Raw genomic sequence first — 21,593 nt, forward strand, 5'->3', positions numbered from 1 at the left:
GTAATATCATTTAGAATTCCTGCTTGAACTACTATCCACTGCTTCCACTTCTGAACCTGCACCCCAACCAGGACTCCTGTTCTCAAGCACCATTCAAGATTCCCATTCCCGAACTCCACCCGATAATCCTGTTCCCAATCATTATTTAGTAACTCTAGCTTGAATTCAACTGTAGCAGGAGAGTTGGGCTAGTCCATTAGAAAAATTCGAGTCAATACTCTTTATCAAAACTTGAACATAAAAGTCATCAACTCAATAAAATAGTGTCCGACATGAAAATCAAGTTTGACACAGAGTGATAAATCTTCTTCTGCCATGAACAATACATTTTCTACTTCAGGGAACCTTGGAAACGATTTGGCATCACATTGTTTTATATTTCATGCAGATTTATTTAAAAAGGCGCAGTTCAGGAGATCAAATTTTGGGCATATTAATTTAATATCCAATGGTGTTAAATAACCATGTTAATAGTTAAGAGCTGAGTAGCATACAGTAATCAAACCTAAACTGCTGAAATAAAGGAGATTACAAACGTTCATGAGATTTGAAGGCTAATGCCACAAATGAATGCCACCCAAATCCTAAATATATCAACGACAATGAGGAAAAACACTAACTCAGTTGATTTCATTTAGATTTATTTATTTTTGTTATCAAAGACAATGTCTGGAAACATTATGTATTAAAGATTCTGTCCATGATTTTTCTTTTACAAAAGACTGTGAAATGAGGATGTGCATTTGACATTCTGACCTTCCCTTCACCTACACTTGTAAAGGAGAAACACTTTCAATTCTTGCGAAAACGTCATCTTAAGAACTGGCTGCAGAATGGATTAAGTCTTCATGATTACATCTCTCCTGCCTGATAAGTTTAATGTTTTTCCTTCAAGCCAAGATTTCAAAGACATCTCACTGCTAATATTGGACATGGTTCTTCAGGAAGGTCAAAGGTTGAAGAATGTTAGGCACCATGACTGGACAGACATTTGCTCATGCTCTAACCTGTACAATGGGTCAGTGTCAGTCACTGAGGATAACCGTGAATTATTGGCAGACAACCAAACACAACCAACAGCAGGATAATGGAGAGAGATGGATGCATCTGCACAGAACTCAAAGTTTAAAAAACAATGTTGGCTTTCAGATTTCAGATTTATGGCGAGATACATTCACCGAGGCTGTGGAGTGTCCTTGCAGTTACTCTGGCTTCTCATTGTCAGCCTCTGGATAGGTTGGGTATTTAATGGTCTCGATGCTCTCCTTCACTTTGTAAGATGGATATAGGCCTGTTCGCCCAGATTTTCTGTTGATGCCTTTGGAATAACCATCCCAGTGGTTGCCAGCCACTCCAATCAGATCTCCAGGCTCCAATACAATTTCCTCTGGAGTCTGAGGTTTGTGAGGGTAAATTGCAATCTGATTGTGTGCATTCTGTCCACCAAAGTAGTATATGTCATCCAGAGAATGGAAATAACTTGATGCGTCTGGGTGTAATGTTTGCATTATCTCATAGGCCACTCGACAAACCTGGGAAATAGAAACACAGAGTAATGGTTGTGTCAGTTTAAAGTGGCACTACTTTGCAGTATAATTAATAAAATTGTTCTTGACCTTCACCTGGCAGGTACTTAATGTTCTTGTGTAAAGTTTATAAAAGGATTGAGTTTGAATTTTCAACCATGAAAAAAGCAAAATATTTTAAAGTTTTGTATATTTTATTGGAGCTCACATATTTCATCCTATGCCATCTGTGCAGTGATCGGTTCAACAATGCAAAATACCTTCAACGGACCAAGGCATTGATGTTAGTTCAAGGACCTGTGGGATTCCATTAAAGTACAGAGAATTACTTATGAAAACATAGCCTGGATGTTTATAGGCTATTAAGTATTAGAAGCCAGGTGTTAGAAATATCAAGTTTTAGTTCTCTGCCCAATTTTAATCGCTTTGAATTATGGTACTCACTTGTAAAACCACATCTGCGTATCTGTTATTAGACTCAGAGTCTTACAGTGTAAAAACAGGCCTACTGTCTCTATGCTGAACATCACACCTATCAAGACCAATCCAACTTGCCTGCACCAATTCTATATTTCTTTATGCCCTGCTCATAAATTTACTCATTGTCCAGATGTCTCATAATTGTTGTAATTATTGCTAATTTCACCACCTTCTGTCAATTCATACCAGATAAGAAACTAGTCTTTGCACAAATCCCCTTTAAACCTTAAATCTATGCCCTCTAGTTTTAGATGACCCCCTCCATGTTATCTCTCTAAAGTCTTTTATAACTTTGAATACCCCTTTCAGATCACTTTTCAGCATCCTTCACTCCAGGGAAAATAGACCTAGTCTATTCAATCACCACCGATAACCCAAACCCTTCAATCCAGGCAATGACCTTGTGTATCTGTTCCGCACTTTCTCTAGATTGGTTGCATGCTTTCTATAGGCTGGTGAGCAGTACTTCAATGTGGCCTAACCAATAGGTTGTACAACTATACCTTGCCTACATTATTGCCTGAGTATGTATCTACTGTACCTAAAACCTTACAGTACCAGGCTACTGGTTAACCTCGACAAATGGCAAACACTGTCCGGGTAGATTTTTTTCCTCTCTGGACATCTCCTGTTTCCCCTCTCTAATTCAGCATGCTCCACTCACCAATTCACAGTAATTGAATACAGCCAGGACCACTTGTTTAAGAACAAAGCAGCTGTGATCACTTTTAAAAAACAGACCATTTTTCAGCAGTTAAAAGAATAGTTTTAAAAGCAACATAGAATAAAAAGAAAAGAAAACTGCAGTAACAGAAGCCAAGGATTTATCTGGTATAAGTGTGTTTACTGCTGAATGAGTATTATTAATGCCACCATCACAATCCATCTACATTTCAGTTAAAGATGACTAAGAAAAATCTGACTGTAAACTTGAATCATTCATGAGTCAAACATAAAAGGGGACAATGCTGCAGGAAGAGAAATAAACATTGTCAATCTTCTTGATTTAATCTGAATTCTCACTCTTACTGAACTCTTTAATCACAGTGAAACACCGGATTTTGGGAAGACACACATTTCCACTTAGAAGGATAATAGCAGCTAAGTAAGGATGACTACTAGGAATTCTTCCCTGGTTATTAGCACTAAATGTGTTATACAGCTGCATCAATACTTTGTACTCTGCTTTTGAAATTCAATTCTGATCACTTCAATGGAATGAATTATTTATACAGACTCCTACACACTGATGCTCAGTAAGTAATGCTCAATGTTGCAGGCCAGGATTGAAGATCTGTGTGCACCACTACAAGAGGAGCAAACACTCTACCATTCAGGAGGTTTGAACTACGAGCTCTTCATCCTTCAATCAAATAGCGAGGGACATTATTCTTGAAAGGTATTAGGTTACAACGATACTTATGCAGCCTAAATGAGGTACCATGGTATTACTTCCATCAAAAGGTGGAAACTTCAGCAAAATGGAGGTTGAAAGTAAAAGCTTTTCAGATATTCATCATTCCATATTCAAAAATGGACAGATCTTTAGTCTTTAAAATAGTCCAGGACTACAATGTACAGGAAGGAAAATGGAGCTTTGAATAAATCAACCACGATCTCATTGAATGACTGAGCAATCTTGAGGGCCTATGAATCTAACCCCTATTCCAATTTCTTATGCTTTTAGTCAATTCTCACAGCTTCTTCTCTGGATTGTTATCAATCTTTGCTAACATTTGTTAGGCCTAAAAGAATTCACTATTATTATTGATTCCATTTGGATCTGGTCTATTCTTTAGCAAAGTTAGGCAGGTTTGAAAGAAAGGCATCATGTGCTGGAACTGTAGCTTCTTGACGCTGTACATGGTACTTTAGCTCAACCATCAAATATATTCTTGTTTTTCACTGTGATAGTCACCAAACCAACGGCTGTGATTTTTATATTAACATTTCTCTATCAATTAAACATAATTTCATTTCTGTGATGAAAGATCTCTTTTCTAAGTTAAAAGTTTTCTTTTGAGTAGCAGGCTTATGAAGTTTAGTACTGTTATGGCCACAAGTTTCTTGGATACCTGATAACCTCCAGAGTGGGATGGTCCCAAGCTTACATCTGTGCTTCCTAACCTTTTCACTCTCTGAAGCCTGTGAATTTTAAGCAGTGAATTGATACTAGCTGATACAACTTCTACCCTTTCACCTGCTCACTTCTCAAGGCCTTGTGAGAAAGCAATAGAAAACCAAAGAAAAACTACAGCACAGAAACAGGACTTTTGGCCCTTCTTGGCTGTGCCAAACCATTTTCTGCCTAGTCCCACTGATCTGCACACGGACCATATCCCTCCATACACCTCCCATCCATGTATCTGTCCAATTTATTCTTAAATGTTAAAAAAGAACCCGCATTTACCACCTCGCCTGGCAGCTCATTCCATACTCCCACCACTCTCTGTGTGAAGAAGCCCTCACCCTTAACCCATGTCCTCTGGTTTTTTTCTCCCCTTGCCTCAGTGGAAAAAGCCTGCTTGCATTCACTCTATCTATACCTATCATAATTTTATATACCTCTATCAAATCTCCCCTCATTCTTCTACGCTCCAGGGAATAAAGTCCTAACCTATTCAACCTTTCTCTGTAACTGAGTTTCTCAAGTCCCGGCAACATCCTTGTAAACCTTCTCTGCACTCTTTCAACCTTATTTATATCCTTTCTGTAATTTGGTGACCAAAACTGAACACAATACTCCAGATTTGGCCTCACCAATGCCTTATACAACCTCATCATAACATTCCAGCTCTTATACTCAATACTTTGATTAATAAAGGCCAATGTACCAAAAGCTCTCTTTACAACCCTATCTACCCGTGACGCCACTTTTAGGGAATTTTGTATCTGTATTCCCAGATCCCTCTGTTCTACTGCACTCCTCAGTGCCTTACCATTAACCCTTATTGTTCTACCTTGGTTTGTCCTTCCAACGTGCAATACCTCACACTTGTCTGTATTAAACTCCATCTGCCATTTTTCAGCCCATTTTTCCAGCTGGTCCAAGTCCCTCTGCAGGCTCTGGAAACCTTCCTCACTGTCTACTACACCTCCAATCTTTGTATCATCAGCAAATTTGCTGATCCAATTTACCACATTATCATCCAGATCATTGATATAGATGACAAATAACAATGGACCCAGCACTGATCCCTGTGGCACACCACTAGTCACAGGCCTCCACTCGGAGAAGCAATTCTCTACTACCACTCTTTGGCTTCTTCCATTGAGCCAATGTCTAATCCAATTTACCACCTCTCCATGTATACCTAGCGACTGAATTTTCCTAACTAACCTCTCATGCAGGACCTTGTCAAAGGCCTTACTGAAGTCCATGTGGACAATATACACTGCCTTCCCTTCATCCAGTTTCCTGGTAACCTCCTCGAAAAACTCCAATAGATTGGTCAAACATGACCTACCACGCACAAAGCCATGTTGACTCTCCCTAATAAGTCCCTGTCTATCCAAATGCTTGTAGATTCTGTCTCTTAGTACTCCCTCCAATAACTTACCTACTACCGACATTAAACTTACCGGCCTATAATTTCCCGGATTACTTTTCGATCCTTTCTTAAACAACTGAACAACATGAGCCACTCTCCAATCCTCCGGCACCTCACCTGTAGACAGCGACATTTTAAATATTTCTGCCAGGGCCCCTGCAACTTCAACACTAGTCTCCTTCAAGGTCCAAGGGAATACCCTGTCAGGTCCCAGGGATTTATCCACTTTAATTTTCCTCAAGACAGCAAGCACCTCCTCCTTTTCAATCTGTACAGTTTCCATGATCTCACTAATTGCTTCCCTTAATTCCATAGACTTCATGCCAGTTTCCTTAGTAAGTACAGACGCAAAAAACCTATTTAAGATCTCCCCCATTTCCTTTGGTTCCGCACATAGCCGGCCACTCTGATCTTCAAAAGGACCAATTTTATCCCTTACAATCCTTTTGCTCTTAATATACCTGTAGAAGCTCTTCGGATTATCCTTCACTTTGACTGCCAAGGCAACCTCATGTCTTCTTTTAGCCCTTCTGATTTCTTTCTTAAGTATTTTCTTGCACTTCTTATACTCTTCAAGCACCTTATTTACTCCCTGTTTCCTATACATGTCATACAACTCCCTCTTCTTCTTTATCAGTTGCAATATCCCTTGAGAACTAAGGTTCCTTATTCCTATTCACTTTGCCTTTAATCCTGACAGGAACATACAAACTCTGCACTCTCAAAATTTCTCCTTTGAAGGCTTCCCACCTACCGATCACACCTTTGCCAGAGAACAACCTGTCCCAATCCACGCTTTTTAGATCCTTTCTCATTTCTTCAAATTTGGCCTTCTTCCAGTTCAGAACCTCAACCCTAGGACCAGATCTATCCTTGTCCATGATCAAGTTGAAACTAATGGTGTTATGATCACTGGAACCAAAGTGCTCCCCTACACAGACTTCCATCACTTGTCCTAACTCATTTCCTAACAGGAGATCCAATATTGCATCCCCTCTAGTTGGTCCCTCTATATATTGATTTAGAAAACTTTCCTGAACACATTTTACAAACTCTAAACCATCTAGACCCCTAACAGTATGGGAGTCCCAATCAATATATGGAAAATTAAAATCCCCTACCACCGCAACTTTATGTTTCCTGCAGTTGCCTGCTATCTCTCTGCAGATTATGCAATATATGATTATTATTTGTTACTTACAATGGGGCCTTCTGTTCACTGAGGAGATCAAGTGCACGTGAAATTATTGCTTTAGTGGACATATTAGCATAGTCCACTGATCTGAGCATGAACCTCTAGCCACCAGTCACTTCTATAATTCCTATTCGGAGCACTCCATCACTTGTTTCCTTTACAGTCCTAATGAAGGTAATTAGAGACTGGAGGAGCTGCATTTCATCTTTCAATTTAGCCATTTCTAGCAAAATACCCACAATTTTAGCTTTCAATCACTCATCCCATATCTTCAATGATTATGTGTTCATAGTGATTCTGCTATTCCCAATATTATTTCTTAAGCAAGAAAAAATCTGCAGATGGTGGAAATCCAAGGAAAACACACAAAGTGCTGGATGAACTCAGCAGGCCAGGCAGCATCAATGGAAAAGAGTGAATAGAAAACAGTAAAATGGTCTCAGCCCGAGACGTCAACTGTTTACACTTTCCTGTAAATGCTGCCTGGCCTGCAGATTTCCTCCAGCATTTTATGTATGTTGCTATTATTTCTTAACTTGTGTTACCACCATTGATTCTTGCCATGTCCACTGTCCTTTCTGTGCAACTCCTCACTCCATCCCTTTATCATTGCTGCCCTCAACCTTACCCTTATATACTCTGAACCTCTTGTACTCACTCAAATACCGTTAAAACTTCTACTTATTTTTCAATTCTACTGAAAGCTGGAAGATCAACTCTATTTCTTCAAAGATTCTACCTCACCTACAAGAACTGTCTTTTAGATTTCCTGTGGTGACGCCAACATGGTTTTACTGCTTCTCAGTAAATGTTTTTTCCAAACAAGTCAGCTTCAATTAATAGGCTTTGTCGACTGAAGATTACAAAGAGCTGATGAGCTTCTGAAGAAATCTGAGCTTTCACTTACTTTCAATCTAAAATATTCGCAATTCTGTGCAGTCTTACAACAAAATTCACCTGGCTAAAATTGAGATCTGCTCCTCCTGGAAAGAAAGAAAAGTCGAGTAGTAGTTGGGATCAAATTGAACTTATTTTAAATGCTACATTGAGCTACTTGGTTCACTTGATCAGACATTTTTTTCGTTTTACTCATTTCTCCCCCTCTTTCTCTACGACTGGAAATTAACTTGTCATTACCCTTTTCCAATTCTGATGAAGGGTGCTGGACCTAAAATATTTAATGCTTCTCTTGCTGTCTGATCTACTGAGCATTTCCAGTATACTCTATTCTGAATGCATTTTGATTTGCACTTACTCTCTATGATGGGCAGCAAAGATTGCCATCCACCTAAAACAGTGTTCAACCCTTTCTTTATGGTGGTGTTTGACGTTATAACGTATCTGCCTCCAACTGAACCCTTTTCAATGCTGTTAAAAAGGATAAACCAATTCAATGACCCACAGTTGGATTTCCATATATTGTGTATATGCTTCGATTACTTTCTTATATCACTTGAGGTGCTCAGTAGTGAAATCAAATAAGAATTTTTTGACCCACAAGTTTCAGGAGTCGGTTTCATTTGGGAATCTGCAGCCATTTCAATTGAAATAAGAAATGTAGCATAATTAATATGACTGCTTTAAAAGCATTGTATTTGTCAGAACTGCCAATTTGAAACCTATCGTTCAAGCAAACAGAGAAAACAAACATAAACCTTTGTCAAGATGGAGCTGTGCTTGAAAATATTCGTACATCTGAGACAAGTTAAGCTGGCCTGGCTGAGCAGCAAGTGCTAAGGGAAGAGATTTTGCAAACAGTTTAAAGGAGACTATATCATTATGGAGGGCAGGTGTTATTAATTACAACAATACTTTAGTTAATTTCTGTCACAATTTTAGATTTGATGGTGTAAAGTTTTAAATCCAGATCATTTGAGGCAGAGGATTAACAGAGGCAGAGAACTGATTTATAAGGTAGAATGGGGGAGGACTGGGGTGGGAGGAGAATAACTTTGAGCAATGTATCAAATTGTTACCCAGGATGACAAATTAAAAAATATTAACTTGAAGGAAAGAGGAATAAACTTAGGCTGTTCATACCCTCAGCTCTAGCTATTGTCACTTTATTTATTTATTTACTTTTATTTAGAGATACAGCATGGAACAGGCCCTTCTAATTAACCCTAGCCTAATCACTGAACAATTTATACAAGACCAATTAACCTACAAAATGGTGTGACGTTGGACTGTTGAAGGAAACTGGAGCACCCGGAGGAAACCTACCCATTCATGGGAGGGACGTACAAACTTCTTACAGAGGATGTCATAATTGAACTCCAAACTCCAAGCTGTTGCAGCTTTGCACTAATTACTATGTTACTATGGTGCGCTCAACTATTAATTCATAATTAGCAGTGAAGTTAAGGCCCTCACTAATAACTCATCACCTTGTTCTCAAAACCTGGCATTTGCTGAAACATGAAGTGCCCAATTTTGGAAAGAGGCAAATGATTTATCTTCAAACAACAGGAACTCTGCAGATGCTGGAAATTCAAGCAACACACATCAAAGTTGCTGGTGAACGCAGCAGGCCAGGCAGCATCTATAGGAAGAGGCGCAGTCGATGTTTCAGGCCGAGACCCTTCGTCAGGACTGACTGAAGGAAGAAAGTCTGAAACGTCGACTGCGCCTCTTCCTATAGATGCTGCCTGGCCTGCTGCGTTCACCAGCAACTTTGATGTGTGTTAAATGATTTATCTTTGCTCTTCAGGCAAAACTCTTAGATACTGCCATCCTTTAACACTTTGAAGGACTTAAATGAAGTCAGCATGGGAGGTCTCCAAAAAACAGTTGACTCACTCAAGGAAATGTGGTATTTGCTTTGAGAGCCCATGCCGTTCAAGGAGAAAGTTAAACTGAGTGTTCAGTGCCAATGGTACACTTCCATGTAATTAGGACCGCGAGTATCTGTCCTTTAATGAGAGCAGCCACATGGATGACTTATGTTCTTTGTGATAACTGTCAATAAACACAACCTCAGAGTTCAAACTTTTCCCTGCCCTTTAAAGTACTGCTCTACTATTAAAATAATTAGGGGCAAGCCAGGATGGTTTTAAAACTGTAACCTTATTGTGGGTTTAAGATGTTGCTTTACAACAACACAACATCATTCCAAGGAACTGAGAAATCACAAAAGCATCAAATATCCTGTGTAGGCTGTTCCGCCTACCGCACTGTGCTTGGCCTTTGCTTGTATAAACCAAACTCAATCCCTTTGTCAAATCTTAACCTGGGGGCAGATTTTACAATTAGTCAATACTTCCTCTATCTGTGCTAAACATTCCCTAATTCAATTTAAAGTTGTTCATAGAGCACATATGTCCAAAGGTAAGTTAGCGCACTTTTATTCTCATATTAATCCTTTTTGTGATAGATGTCCAGGGCAGATAGCCTCCTTAACTCATATGTTTTGGTCTTGCCCTACTTTGGAAACTTTTTGGAGAGACATTTTTAATATTATCTCCAAGGTATTGAATATAGATATCTCTCCTCACCCTATTACTGCTATCTTTGGACTACCTAAAATTTCCAGTAATCTCTCCCCTTCAGCCCGTAGAATGATTGCATTTCTTACTTTAATGGCGAAAAGATGTATCTTACAACATTGGAAAGAGCTTAATGCTCCAACTACCTTTTTTTGGTTTTCTCAGACGATACTATGCTTGAATCTGGAGAAAATTAGAAGCAATCTTTATGACTCCTCATTTAAATTTGAACAGACTTGGAGATCTTTTATTCAATATTTTCATTTAATGTAATATATACCCTTCTTGTTTTTTTTTTACTGTTTTTAATGGAGGTCGGGATTGAGGACGTGATTTTAAGTTTAACTCTGTTTGGTTTCAAGTTAGCCCATTGCTTTGCTTTGCTTTTAGTTAGTTGCACGGTGGGTTTTTTTTGGGGGTTTTTTTTTTTCCTTTTCTCTATTGATATATATATATAAAATTAGTATACTATTATGTTACCTTGGTATGTTATGTTTAAATTACATTGTTTGTAGTATTTTTTTTGTATTAATATCTTCTGTAATTTTATTATATTCTAACAGTGTATTAGTGTCTATATGGCTTACCTTTTTGTATACTTATTTAATAAAAAGATTTAAAAAGAAAGAAAGAAAATCTTAACCACACTCTGTCACCTGCCCTTCTTTTGAAAGATGCAAACCTCAATTATTCAGTGGGGGCGGGAGGGGGAGGGAAGCTGCACAGTAAACCTCTCCTTACATCCCATTTAATAGTTCTCTTCTTAGGAACACTGTTGTAGCTCTCAAGGTTCTTGGCGCATGAAGCTGGCACTTCCAAACCAATTTCGCAAGGGCTTTAAGATTCCTCGTTTACCTATACAGTGTACTGTAGATGCCAGTCAAAGTGCCCAATCTCATGGATACTGTTCACCTCTGGTGCAGAATGAACCTGAGCAAGCAGGCTCTGATACTCGATATCTAAGGGGACATTTTAAGCCAGTGAAATGGACAATGCACTATTGAAATTCAGGGTCAGTCTCAAGAGTATTTTTGTGGCAGAAAAACCATGAATTTAATCTCCTGGAGTCAATTATGAAGAGAGCTTTTCTGAATAAATTTGAGTAAGAAATTCTCAAAGTTACATTGTTGCCATTAGCAAGGTGGTTGTTTCAATTTACTGACCATCAGCTATTTGTCACAAAGGAAAGATAAAGTTGATGGTATTTACATTTTAATACATAGCAGAATAGCAAGGCTAATAACAGTGTGGCACACTGAAAACAAACTGCCTGGAGCAGATATCATCAATGGGAACAGCACGAGTTGGATATTTTTGTCACTTTTCAGCTCCAACCAATGCACAATCAAATTTAAGGATAGAAAAATAATAATAGAACATATTGAATTGAGGTGAAAGTGAAATAAAGACCTCATTGGGAGAAATAGGTAACGACAAAGTGAAAAAATTAAGACTAGTTTACTATTTGTGCATCTCCATTTACTATGTGTGAGTGGTACACAGTTTCAAACACTTCTGGCCTGTGTTTCAATGTTTAATTGCATTAGCAGAAGACTACAAGGCTCCTTGTGCTGTGAAGTATGAGTTCTCACATTCCAGTTCCTTCTCACAGCACAAATCAGCTGAGAGCGAGTTCCTCATTCTGCAAGACCTGAGGCAATAAATTGCAAATACTCCAAATCTACAGCAAATCCTTGCTCTTTAGCTTTTTCTTCATAGCTGCCAAATTCTGGATTATTTTACTCATTTCAACAGCTTTCCCAATAAACTCAATTATTCTGCAAGCAAATTCTGACACTTTATTTTCAGAAGCCAGTTTCAGGTCAGATGTATCTATTTCTGAAACGTTAAATTAAACTCCATAATGAAATCCATTTTATTGAAAATATTGAATTTTACTTTTACTGAAACTTGTTGTGATCCAGGTAATTGGGTAACATGAGTACTCTGTATTCACAAACAATGACATGGCTCACTTCTAACCATTCCAGCTTTAATTCATTTTCTTCCAATCTTCAATTCCCTCCCTTCTCAATGATTAAGTCTGTAGGCAATTTCCACCTATCACAATGGCACATGAATCACCAATGTTCCCTCTAAGAGGTAGGTGGTGTGTGTGTGTGTGTGTGTGTGTGTGTGTGTGTGTGTGTGTGTGTCTGTCTCTCTGCCTCTCTGCAGATTTTAGAACAGGCTTATTTATACTGCTTTTAGTTGAAGAAATTATTGATTGACTATGTCGAATTCCAAAGAAGCAAAGAACTGGTTATGGATTGCATTAAATCCCATCTTCCTGCTATATTGGTCCCTTTCCAGTTTGCTTATTGCTCAAATTGGTCCATTGATGATGCCATAGTCTGTGCACTCCATTCCACCATGTCCCATCCAGAAAATGGTGCCTTATATGCCGGGATGCTGTTTCTTGACTTCAATTGACTTCATTTAATATGATCATCCCTTAGAATCCCTTGTTGGGCCTCAACCCCTCTTACTGCAATTGGATCCTGGACTTCCTGATAGAAAGACCACGGTCAGTCTATGTTGGCAGAAACATCTCTAGCTCCATCATGTTGAGCACTGGTGCTCCCCGGGGCTGTGTGCTCAGCCCACTGCTGATACAGGACTGCACTGCTAGATCCAGTTCAAACAGAATCAACAAGTTCACTGACGACACGGCAGTGGTTGGCTTCATCAACAACGATGACGAGATGGCATACTGAGAAGAGACAGAGCAGCTGGTAGAATGGTGTGAGTACAGCAATTTGAGTCCAAAGGTGGACAAGACCAAAGAGATGATTGTGGTCATCAGGAAGGAGCACGCTGACCACTCCTCGCTGCACATAAATGGCTCCTCCATAGAGAGAGTCAGGAGCACCAAGTTTCTGGGAGTCCCCATAACTGACGATCTCACCTCGTCCCTTAACACCACCTCTTTGGTCAAGAAAGCATAGCAGTGTCTCCACTTCCTGAGAAGACTGAGCTGATTGAGGATTTCTCCCCTCATTTTACCCAAGTTTCACAGCAGCACCACCGAGAGTGTCCTGACCAGCTGCATTGTCATCTGGTATGGGAATTGCAAGGCATCTGACCACAAGTCCCTACAAAGGATTGCGAGGGTTGCTGAGAGAATCCTTGGCTTCTCTCTTCCACCCATTAGAGATATTTATCAGGATTGCTGCATACCCAGGGCTCTTAGCATTATCAGTGATCCCTCCCATCCATCCAGCAATCTCTTTCACACCCTTCCGTCAGACAGGATCATCGCATTAGGACAAGAACTCTTAGGTTGGGAAACAGTTTCTTCCCCCAGACCGTTAAGGCTACTGAACTCCCTGCCACCACCCAGGTCTCATCACATATGAAGCATCAGTAGCATTACACTGCTTACTTTTTAGCTTGATTTGTATATGCACCTTATTATTTGTTAATTTATTTGTGGTAATATTACTTCATGTGTTATGTATGTGAATTATATGCACAGTGTTGTGCACTTTAGTCCGAAGGAACACTGCTTCGTTTGGCGGTATACATGTTTGCAGTTAAATGACAATATTCTGAACTTGGCTTTGATAATATTTATTTTGATCCCCATTTTGGTAACAGATTCCAGATTTTCACCACCATTTGGCTAAATAAATTTATTCTGAATTCCTTATTGGATTTCCTGGGGAGCACCTTACTTCAACAGCCTATAATTATATGCTTCCCTATAAGTGGAAGCATTCCCTCTGCAATACTCTATCAAAACCCTTGATAACTTTAAAGATATCCAAGTCACACCTCAGCCTTCTTCACTCGACAGAACAGAGACTAAATTCTAGTACAGGCTTTAAAATTTTCTACTGCACTCATATAGATACCAGAATTATGAGCAGTATGCTTTAGTACAGTTTAACTTAAACCTGACATAACTTCCTTATTTTGAATTACATTCCTTTAGTAATAATGCCTATGTTGCATTTTTTTTTGTTTTTCTATGGCTTTGCTAACTGTTAGATTAAACCTATCATGATTTTGTACTCCGAGGTCCCTTTGTTCTACTACCATTCCCTGACCTTCAAAGAAATAAGTGAATGCTCTCCTATCAAAATGTACCAGCTCACATTTACCTGTGCTGAACTCCATTTGCCAATTATATGCCCATTCTGCAAATTTCTTAATGTCCTCTTGCAACCTGCTACAAATTTCCTCAGGATATTTTCCACATAGCCTCTAGCTTATTAATGCATTGTCTACCTTCCTCCTTAAATACAGGGATCGGATTAACTACCAACCGGTCTTCTGGCACCACAGCTTTTTCTAACCAATTATTACAATTGGTTGGCCTATTATTGTCTCTGCTCTCTATTCCTCAGATTCTTTGAAAATGTGTGGACCACAGGTTTTATTCTCTTTGTGGTTGATTAATTCATTTAATAAATCTTCTTAATGTAAATGAATACAATTCAATAGCCATCTCATCATCTAATGTCATATCTAAAGTACTGTGCAAAAGTTTCAGGCAGATATATACAGCTAGGGTGACTAAGACCGTTGCACTGTACTGTATTTGTCAAAAACGAGCTTGCAAATCTGGCAGGAACATCAGGTGTTGGGAATGGTGAGGGTGGAGTGCCGGAAGAGGGACATGGAACAGGTGCACAGAAGGAGTGGCAGGGCCTGGGTGCTGGGTGGGATGGCACACGTGCAGACACACACAGCCCTGAGACACCAAGCAAAGTCACTTGATTCCAAACAGCCGGTTTGTTGATCATTACAGAATGTCTCTCTGGTGCCTCCTGCACCCTCCCATCTCCCTTCCCCATATTCTAATTATGATTCCCCTCTCCCTGCCCCCTTCCCACTTTCAGTCCACAATAGAGACCTATATCAAAATCAGAATTATCATCAATCACTCACATATGTCATGAGACTTGTTTTTTTGGTGGCAACAGTACGGTGCAATACATAAAATTGCTACAGAACTGTGGAAAAGTCAGGCACCCTAGCTACACACACACACACACATATATACACACATACATATATATGCATATATTATATATATATGTATGTGATATGTATATTATACACACATATACATTATACACACACATATATGCATATATTATATATGTATGTAATATATATATTATATAATATATTATACACGCACATACATTTTATATATATATATATATACACACACACACACACACACACACACACACACACACACATATATACATACATATATGTGTGTGTGCCTAAGGCTTTTGCACAGCCTTGTACATTCCTTTGCTTTGCTATATCTCCCCGAATCCTTCTCTGGATTAAATTCCACCTGGCACATTTTGGCCCAGTTGACCAGATCAGCTCTTTTCCTCTGAAGTTGAAAGCTTTCTTCCTCCATGTAAATCACAAGGTCCTTTTCTGTACATCTGCAATCTTCTTAATCAGGCTCTACACTTAGGTCTAAACAAAAATGTGCATCACAAAATCAAGGATCTGAGAAATGAACCTGAGAACTCAGTGGTAACAAGTCCTAAACCACAAGTCAACTATTATCCTCTGCTTCCTACCATGGAGCTACTTTACAATCCTTTTTTCACTTTATTGTTTATCGCAGGCACATTTACAGTACATTTTTAATCACATTTCTGTGCAGGTCCTTGTTAAAAGCATTACTTACATCTATGCAGACTACCTGAAATGCAGTATCCTTATCAACCCTGTTGCTGTATGTAAGGAGTTTGTACATTCTCCCCATGACTGTGAGGGCTTTCTCCTGGTGCTCTAGTGTCCAACACTTGGGTGTTATCCCCAGCACATCCTTAGGTTGTGCTGCTGGTTAATGCCAATGGTACATTTCACTGTATGTTTCAATGTACAGCACACGTGAGAAATAAAGCTCATCTTTACCTTTGATCCTCCTTGTAAGCTCCTCAAAAATGTAAGTGTTTGTCAAACACTACCTTTCTTTGACATATTCATGCTGACTCCTTTTGACTAATCTGTGTCATTTTAAATGAGGGTTCACACTGTGTTTCAGAATTAACTTCATTGATTTGCCCAGCACTGAAGTTAAACTAACTGGACAGTATTTATGTGGCAACACACATAAAAGTTGCTGGTGAACGCAGCAGGCCAGGCAGCATCTCTAGGAAGAGGTGCAGTCGACGTTTCAGGCCAAGACCCTTCGTCAGGACTAATGTCAGAACTAAGTTAGTCCTGACGAAGGGTCTCGGCCTGAAACGTCGACTGCACCTCTTCCTAGAGATGCTGCCTGGCCTGCTGCGTTCACCAGCAACTTTTATGTGTGTTGCTTGAATTTCCAGCATCTGCAGAATTCCTGTTGTTTGAGTATTTATGTGCTGCTGTCATCCTCCTATTTAGAACAAGAGTACAACCTTAGTGGTAGCCCAAAGCTCCAGCATTATTCCTGCAGCCAGGAGCGATTGAAAATCATGGCCAAGGCCTCTGCAGTGTCCTCAATTGCTTCTTATAATTGAACAAGGTATACTTCAATGTGGCCTGGCAATTTATCCACTTTCAACAATGTTAAGTTCTTAATACTTCCTCTTTTAGTCTGGTCATCCTGTCCAATATTTCCTACATGGAATCAAACAGCATGGAAACTGGCTCTCCAGCCCAACTGGTCCATGCTGAGTGTGTTTCCCAGTAAGTTAGTCTCATCTGTCTGTGTTTAGTCCATAACTCTTTAAACCCCTCCTATCCACAAACTGATCTACATTGCTGATATGCCCACCTCAAAAACAATGTCTGGCAGCTCATTCCAGAATGTATCACCTTTTGCATGAAGCTCCTGCTTCTGACGTCCCTTTTAAATCTCTTGCCTCTGATTTTAAACCTATTCCCTGTTGTTTTTAGCAGCCCTCCCTGGGAAAAAGACTACATGCTTTCACCCTATCTATATCCTTCATGACCTTATACATATCTCTGTCAGGTCATCCCTCAATTTCTTACGTTACAAGGAATGAAGTCCTATTCTTCGCAACCTCTCCTTACAACTGAGGTCCTCAAGTCTAAGCAACATCATGGTAAATCTTCTCTGCATTCTTTCTAGTTTAATACCAGTATTCCATCCACAATGTGACCAAAACTGTACTCAATACTCCAAGAGCAGCCTTACCATTGTCTTATATAAATAACTGTAACATAATTTCCCAACTCCTTTACTCAGTGCCCTGACTGATGAAAACCAGCATGCCAAATGCCCTCTTCACCACCCTTTCTACACCACTTCAATGAACTTTAGCCCTGTTCTATAACACTCCTCAGAGCTTTACCATCCAGTGTATAAGTCCTACCTTGATGTAATCTCCCAAAATAGAATAGCTCACATTTATCTGGATTGAAAACTATTTGCCAGTCCTTAGCCTCATAACCGAGTTGATCAAGATCACCCTGCACTAGATCACACTACCTACAACACCTATTTTAATATCGTCCGCAGACTTACTAAACATGCCTTCTACATTCACAACCAAATCATTTATTTAAATTTCAAAGGTACCAGCACTGACCCGCATGGCATACCACTAGACACAGGTCTCCAGCCCAAGAAACAACCGTTGACCATAACCTCTGCTTCCTAACACTGAACCAATCTGCTATCTTCCCTTGAATCTCATGCTATCTAATCTTCCAGACTAGCCTACAATGAGAGACCTTGTCAAGGGCCTTGCTAAAGTCCATATAGACAGCATTTCACTGATTTACCTTCATCTACTTTCTTGGTTACCTCCTCAAAGAACCAGAGGTTGTCAGACACACTATCTTCTATAAAAAACATGAATTATAAATAGAATTTTCAATTCTCATAAAAGATAAACTTTTATTTTTCGCATATAGCTCTTGTTCAAAGATAAAATAATAGCTGTTTCCTAACTTAAGTCATCTGATATAATTAAGGAAAAATAATCCTGAAATGTTCATTGGTAATAGACTCCAACTACTTCATGTAATGAAAAGTGACTGTCAAATTCACTTAAGCTGCTTTTTACAAATTAAATGATGTTTGATTAGCAAGCTTGCTGTCTTCCTCACTCGATTTATTTCTGCATTTAAAAGATTTTGGAAATAGCAAACTTAATCAAACTCACAGTTTATTTGGTGACATTGGTGACATTCGGTGGTGGGGAAACTGCTGGAGTCAGTTATCAAGGATGTGATAACAGCACATTTGGAAAGCGGTGAAATGATCGGACAAAGTCAGCATGGATTTGTGAAAGGAAAATCATGTCTGACGAATCTCATAGAATTTTTTGAGGATGTAACTAGTAGAGTGGATAGGGGAGAACCAGTGAATGTGGAATATTTGGATTTTCAAAAGGCTTTTGACAAGGTTCCACACAGGAGATTAGTGTGCAAACTTAAAGCACACGGTATTGGGGGTAAGGTATTGATGTGGATAGAGAATTGGTTAGCAGACAGGAAGCAAAGAGTGGGAATAAAGGGGACCTTTTCAGAATGGCAGGCGGTGACTAGTGGGGTACCGCAAGGCTCAGTGCTGGGACCCCAGTTGTTTACAATATATATTAATGACTTGGATGAGGGAATTAAATGCAGCATCTCCAAGTTTGCGGATGACATGAAGCTGGGCGGCAGTGTTAGCTGTGAGGAGGATGCTAAGAGGATGCAGGGTGACTTGGATAGGTTGGGTGAGTGGGCAAATTCATGGCAGATGCAATTTAATGTGGATAAATGTGAAGTTATCCACTTTGGTGGCAAAAATGGGAAAACAGATTATTATCTGAATGGTGGCCGATCAGGAAAAGGGGAGGTGCAACGAGACCTGGGTGTCATTATACACCAGTCATTGAAAGTGGGCATGCAGGTACAGCAGGCGGTGAAAAAGGCAAATGGTATGCTGGCATTTATAGCGAGAGGATTCGAGTACAGGAGCAGGGAGGTACTACTGCAGTTGTACAAGGCCTTGGTGAGACCACACCTGGAGTATTGTGTGCAGTTTTGGTCCCCTAATCTGAGGAAAGACATCTTTGCCATAGAGGGAGTACAAAGAAGGTTCACCAGATTGATTCCTGGGATGGCAGGACTTTCATATGAAGAAAGACTGGATGAACTGGGCTTGTACTCGTTGGAATTTAGAAGATTGAGGGGGGATCTGATTGAAACGTATAAGATCCTAAAGGGATTGGACAGGCTAGATGCAGGAAGATTGTTCCCGATGTTGGGGAAGTCCAGAACGAGGGGCCACAGTTTGAGCATAAAGGGGAAGCCTTTTAGGACCGAGATTAGGAAAAACTTCTTCACACAGAGAGTGGTGAATCTGTGGAATTCTCTGCCACAGGAAACAGTTGAGGCCAGATCATTGGCTATATCTAAGAGGGAGTTAGATATGGCCCTTGTGGCTACGGGGATCAGGGAGTATGGAGGGAAGGCTGGTGCAGGGTTCTGAGTTGGATGATCAGCCATGATCATAATAAATGGTGGTGCAGGCTCGAAGGGCCGAATGGCCTACTCCTGCACCTATTTTCTATGTTTTCTATTATACTAATGATTACCGAGAATAGAATGATTTATTGCTAATATAATTATGCTGTGACTGGAATGGGGTGTTTAAATTTAGGAAATTCATAGACAAAGTAAATTAGTTCTACATTACAGAGTTTTGTGATATTAGAATTGTCACTCTTACTTAAAGTGGCGAAAGATTCTTAGATTTACGGAAAAGAAGGTATGGTCTCCAAGATTACCACAATCTCACTGTGGTTTGGAGGTTTGCATGCCTAAATAACCCAGAGAGCTATGTTGGCAGGAGTCAGGGCTTTATGCTTTGGATCTAGGAAAGGCCATCATCATCATCATCATCATCATACGTGTCTTGTCCTATGACGTGGGCAATCATGGTGACCATGATTGTTCTTGGCAATTTTTTTTTTACAGAAGTGGTTTGGTATCGCCTTCTTCTGGGCAGTATCTTTACAAGACAGGTGACCACACCATTATCAATACACTTTAGAGATTGTCTGCCTGGCATCAGTGATAGCATAACCAGGACTTGTGATATGCATCAGTTGCTCATACGACCATCCACCATCTGCTCCCTTGACTTCACGTAGCCCTGATAGGTTGGGGGGGGGGGAGCTAAGCAGGTGCTACACCTTGCTCAAGAAAGACCTGTAGGCTAGCAGAAGGAAGGAGCACCTTACACCTCCTTTGGTAGAGACATATCTCCACCCTGCCATCCATTAGTAGGGTCACCCATGCCAAACAGATCAATGGTTAGAGGCCAGACTAAGAGTGGTCCACCAGTCCTCCAGGTTCAGGGGGTTCAGCCCAGGTCTAACAACCCCGATAGGTAAAACAAAGCTGTTAAGGAAACAGCAGATGCCTATGAGGTCACTGCTCCCCTGAGATCTCCACTCAGAAAGAAGGGTTTAATCATAACCTGTGGGAATTTTGATGGGAGCACTCCCAGTTTATCATATCTGCCGCCATTTTACTGCATGTAATCAGAGAAAGGCACCGTGCTTAAAGGTACATTTCCCATGACAACAAACACAATGGCTGCAGTGAGGGACAGAAAAGCTGGACAGAGTATCACTGTTTTATGAAGGTGACACAATAATGCTAGTGAATGATTTACACTCAGGTGGGAAATCCATAGGTGAAAGAGCAATTCTGGAAAAAATATTAATGAGAGATGTTAAGGTGACCTCTTGCACTACATATACTCCTTTTAATATTGATACACACACATATTCTATCCTATACTTATCTACTTCCACACCTCCTGTATCTACTATAGAGAGTTACCAGCCACAGCTTCCAACTTATTAAGAAATTAAGGTATAAGAAAAATCTCAGATTACTTAACTGTAATGTTAACTCCAGCAGACAAACCAGTGATCAAACGGGTCAAACCAGTTCTAAAGGTGGTGAAAACCTGGTCTGATTATGCATTCTCTGCACTACAGGTCTGCTTTGAAAACACGAACTGGAGAATGTTCAGAGAGGGTGCTACCTATGGCAACCATGTTAACAGTGAGGAATATGTGGATTCTGTGACCGGCTACATAGAGAAGTGTCACAAACAAGAGAAAATCTGCAGGTGCTGGAATTCCAAGCAACACACACAAAATGCTGCTGAGTTCCTCCAGCATTTTGTCCATGTTACATAGAGAAGTGTGTTAAGGATGATACCATCATGAAACGCATTCAGGTGAGGGTAAATCAGAAGCCATGGCTTACGGCAGAGGTCCATGCATAGTTGAGGGATCGTGATGCCGTCTTTAGATCGGGAGATGTGACAGCATCAGGAAGGCAAAAGTGGAGCAATCTCAGAGAATTTACAGCCACTTCTGCGATACCAGAGACACGAGATGCACGTAGC

The 21,593-nt window shown here is 39.9% G+C and overlaps 1 protein-coding gene across 12 annotated transcripts in view; it reads right to left on the reverse strand.

The window, feature by feature from the left end:
- Positions 1-612: 612 nt before the first annotated feature.
- Positions 613-21,593, reverse strand: part of LOC134348361 (alpha-(1,6)-fucosyltransferase) — an 877,712-nt gene continuing 856,731 nt past the window's right edge. For 11 of the 12 annotated variants that reach the window (XM_063051654.1, XM_063051603.1, XM_063051613.1 and 8 more), the window contains one exon: positions 613-1,532. In XM_063051654.1, the coding sequence (XP_062907724.1) occupies positions 1,203-1,532 (330 nt within the window). In that variant the 3' untranslated portion in view covers positions 613-1,202. Of the gene's footprint in view, positions 1,533-7,657; positions 7,736-21,593 lie in introns of those variants that run through there. The other variant, XM_063051698.1, reaches the window with a different exon arrangement.

The sequence above is a fragment of the Mobula hypostoma genome, chromosome 1 (genome assembly GCF_963921235.1).
Source record: "Mobula hypostoma chromosome 1, sMobHyp1.1, whole genome shotgun sequence".
Lineage (NCBI taxonomy): Eukaryota > Metazoa > Chordata > Chondrichthyes > Myliobatiformes > Myliobatidae > Mobula > Mobula hypostoma.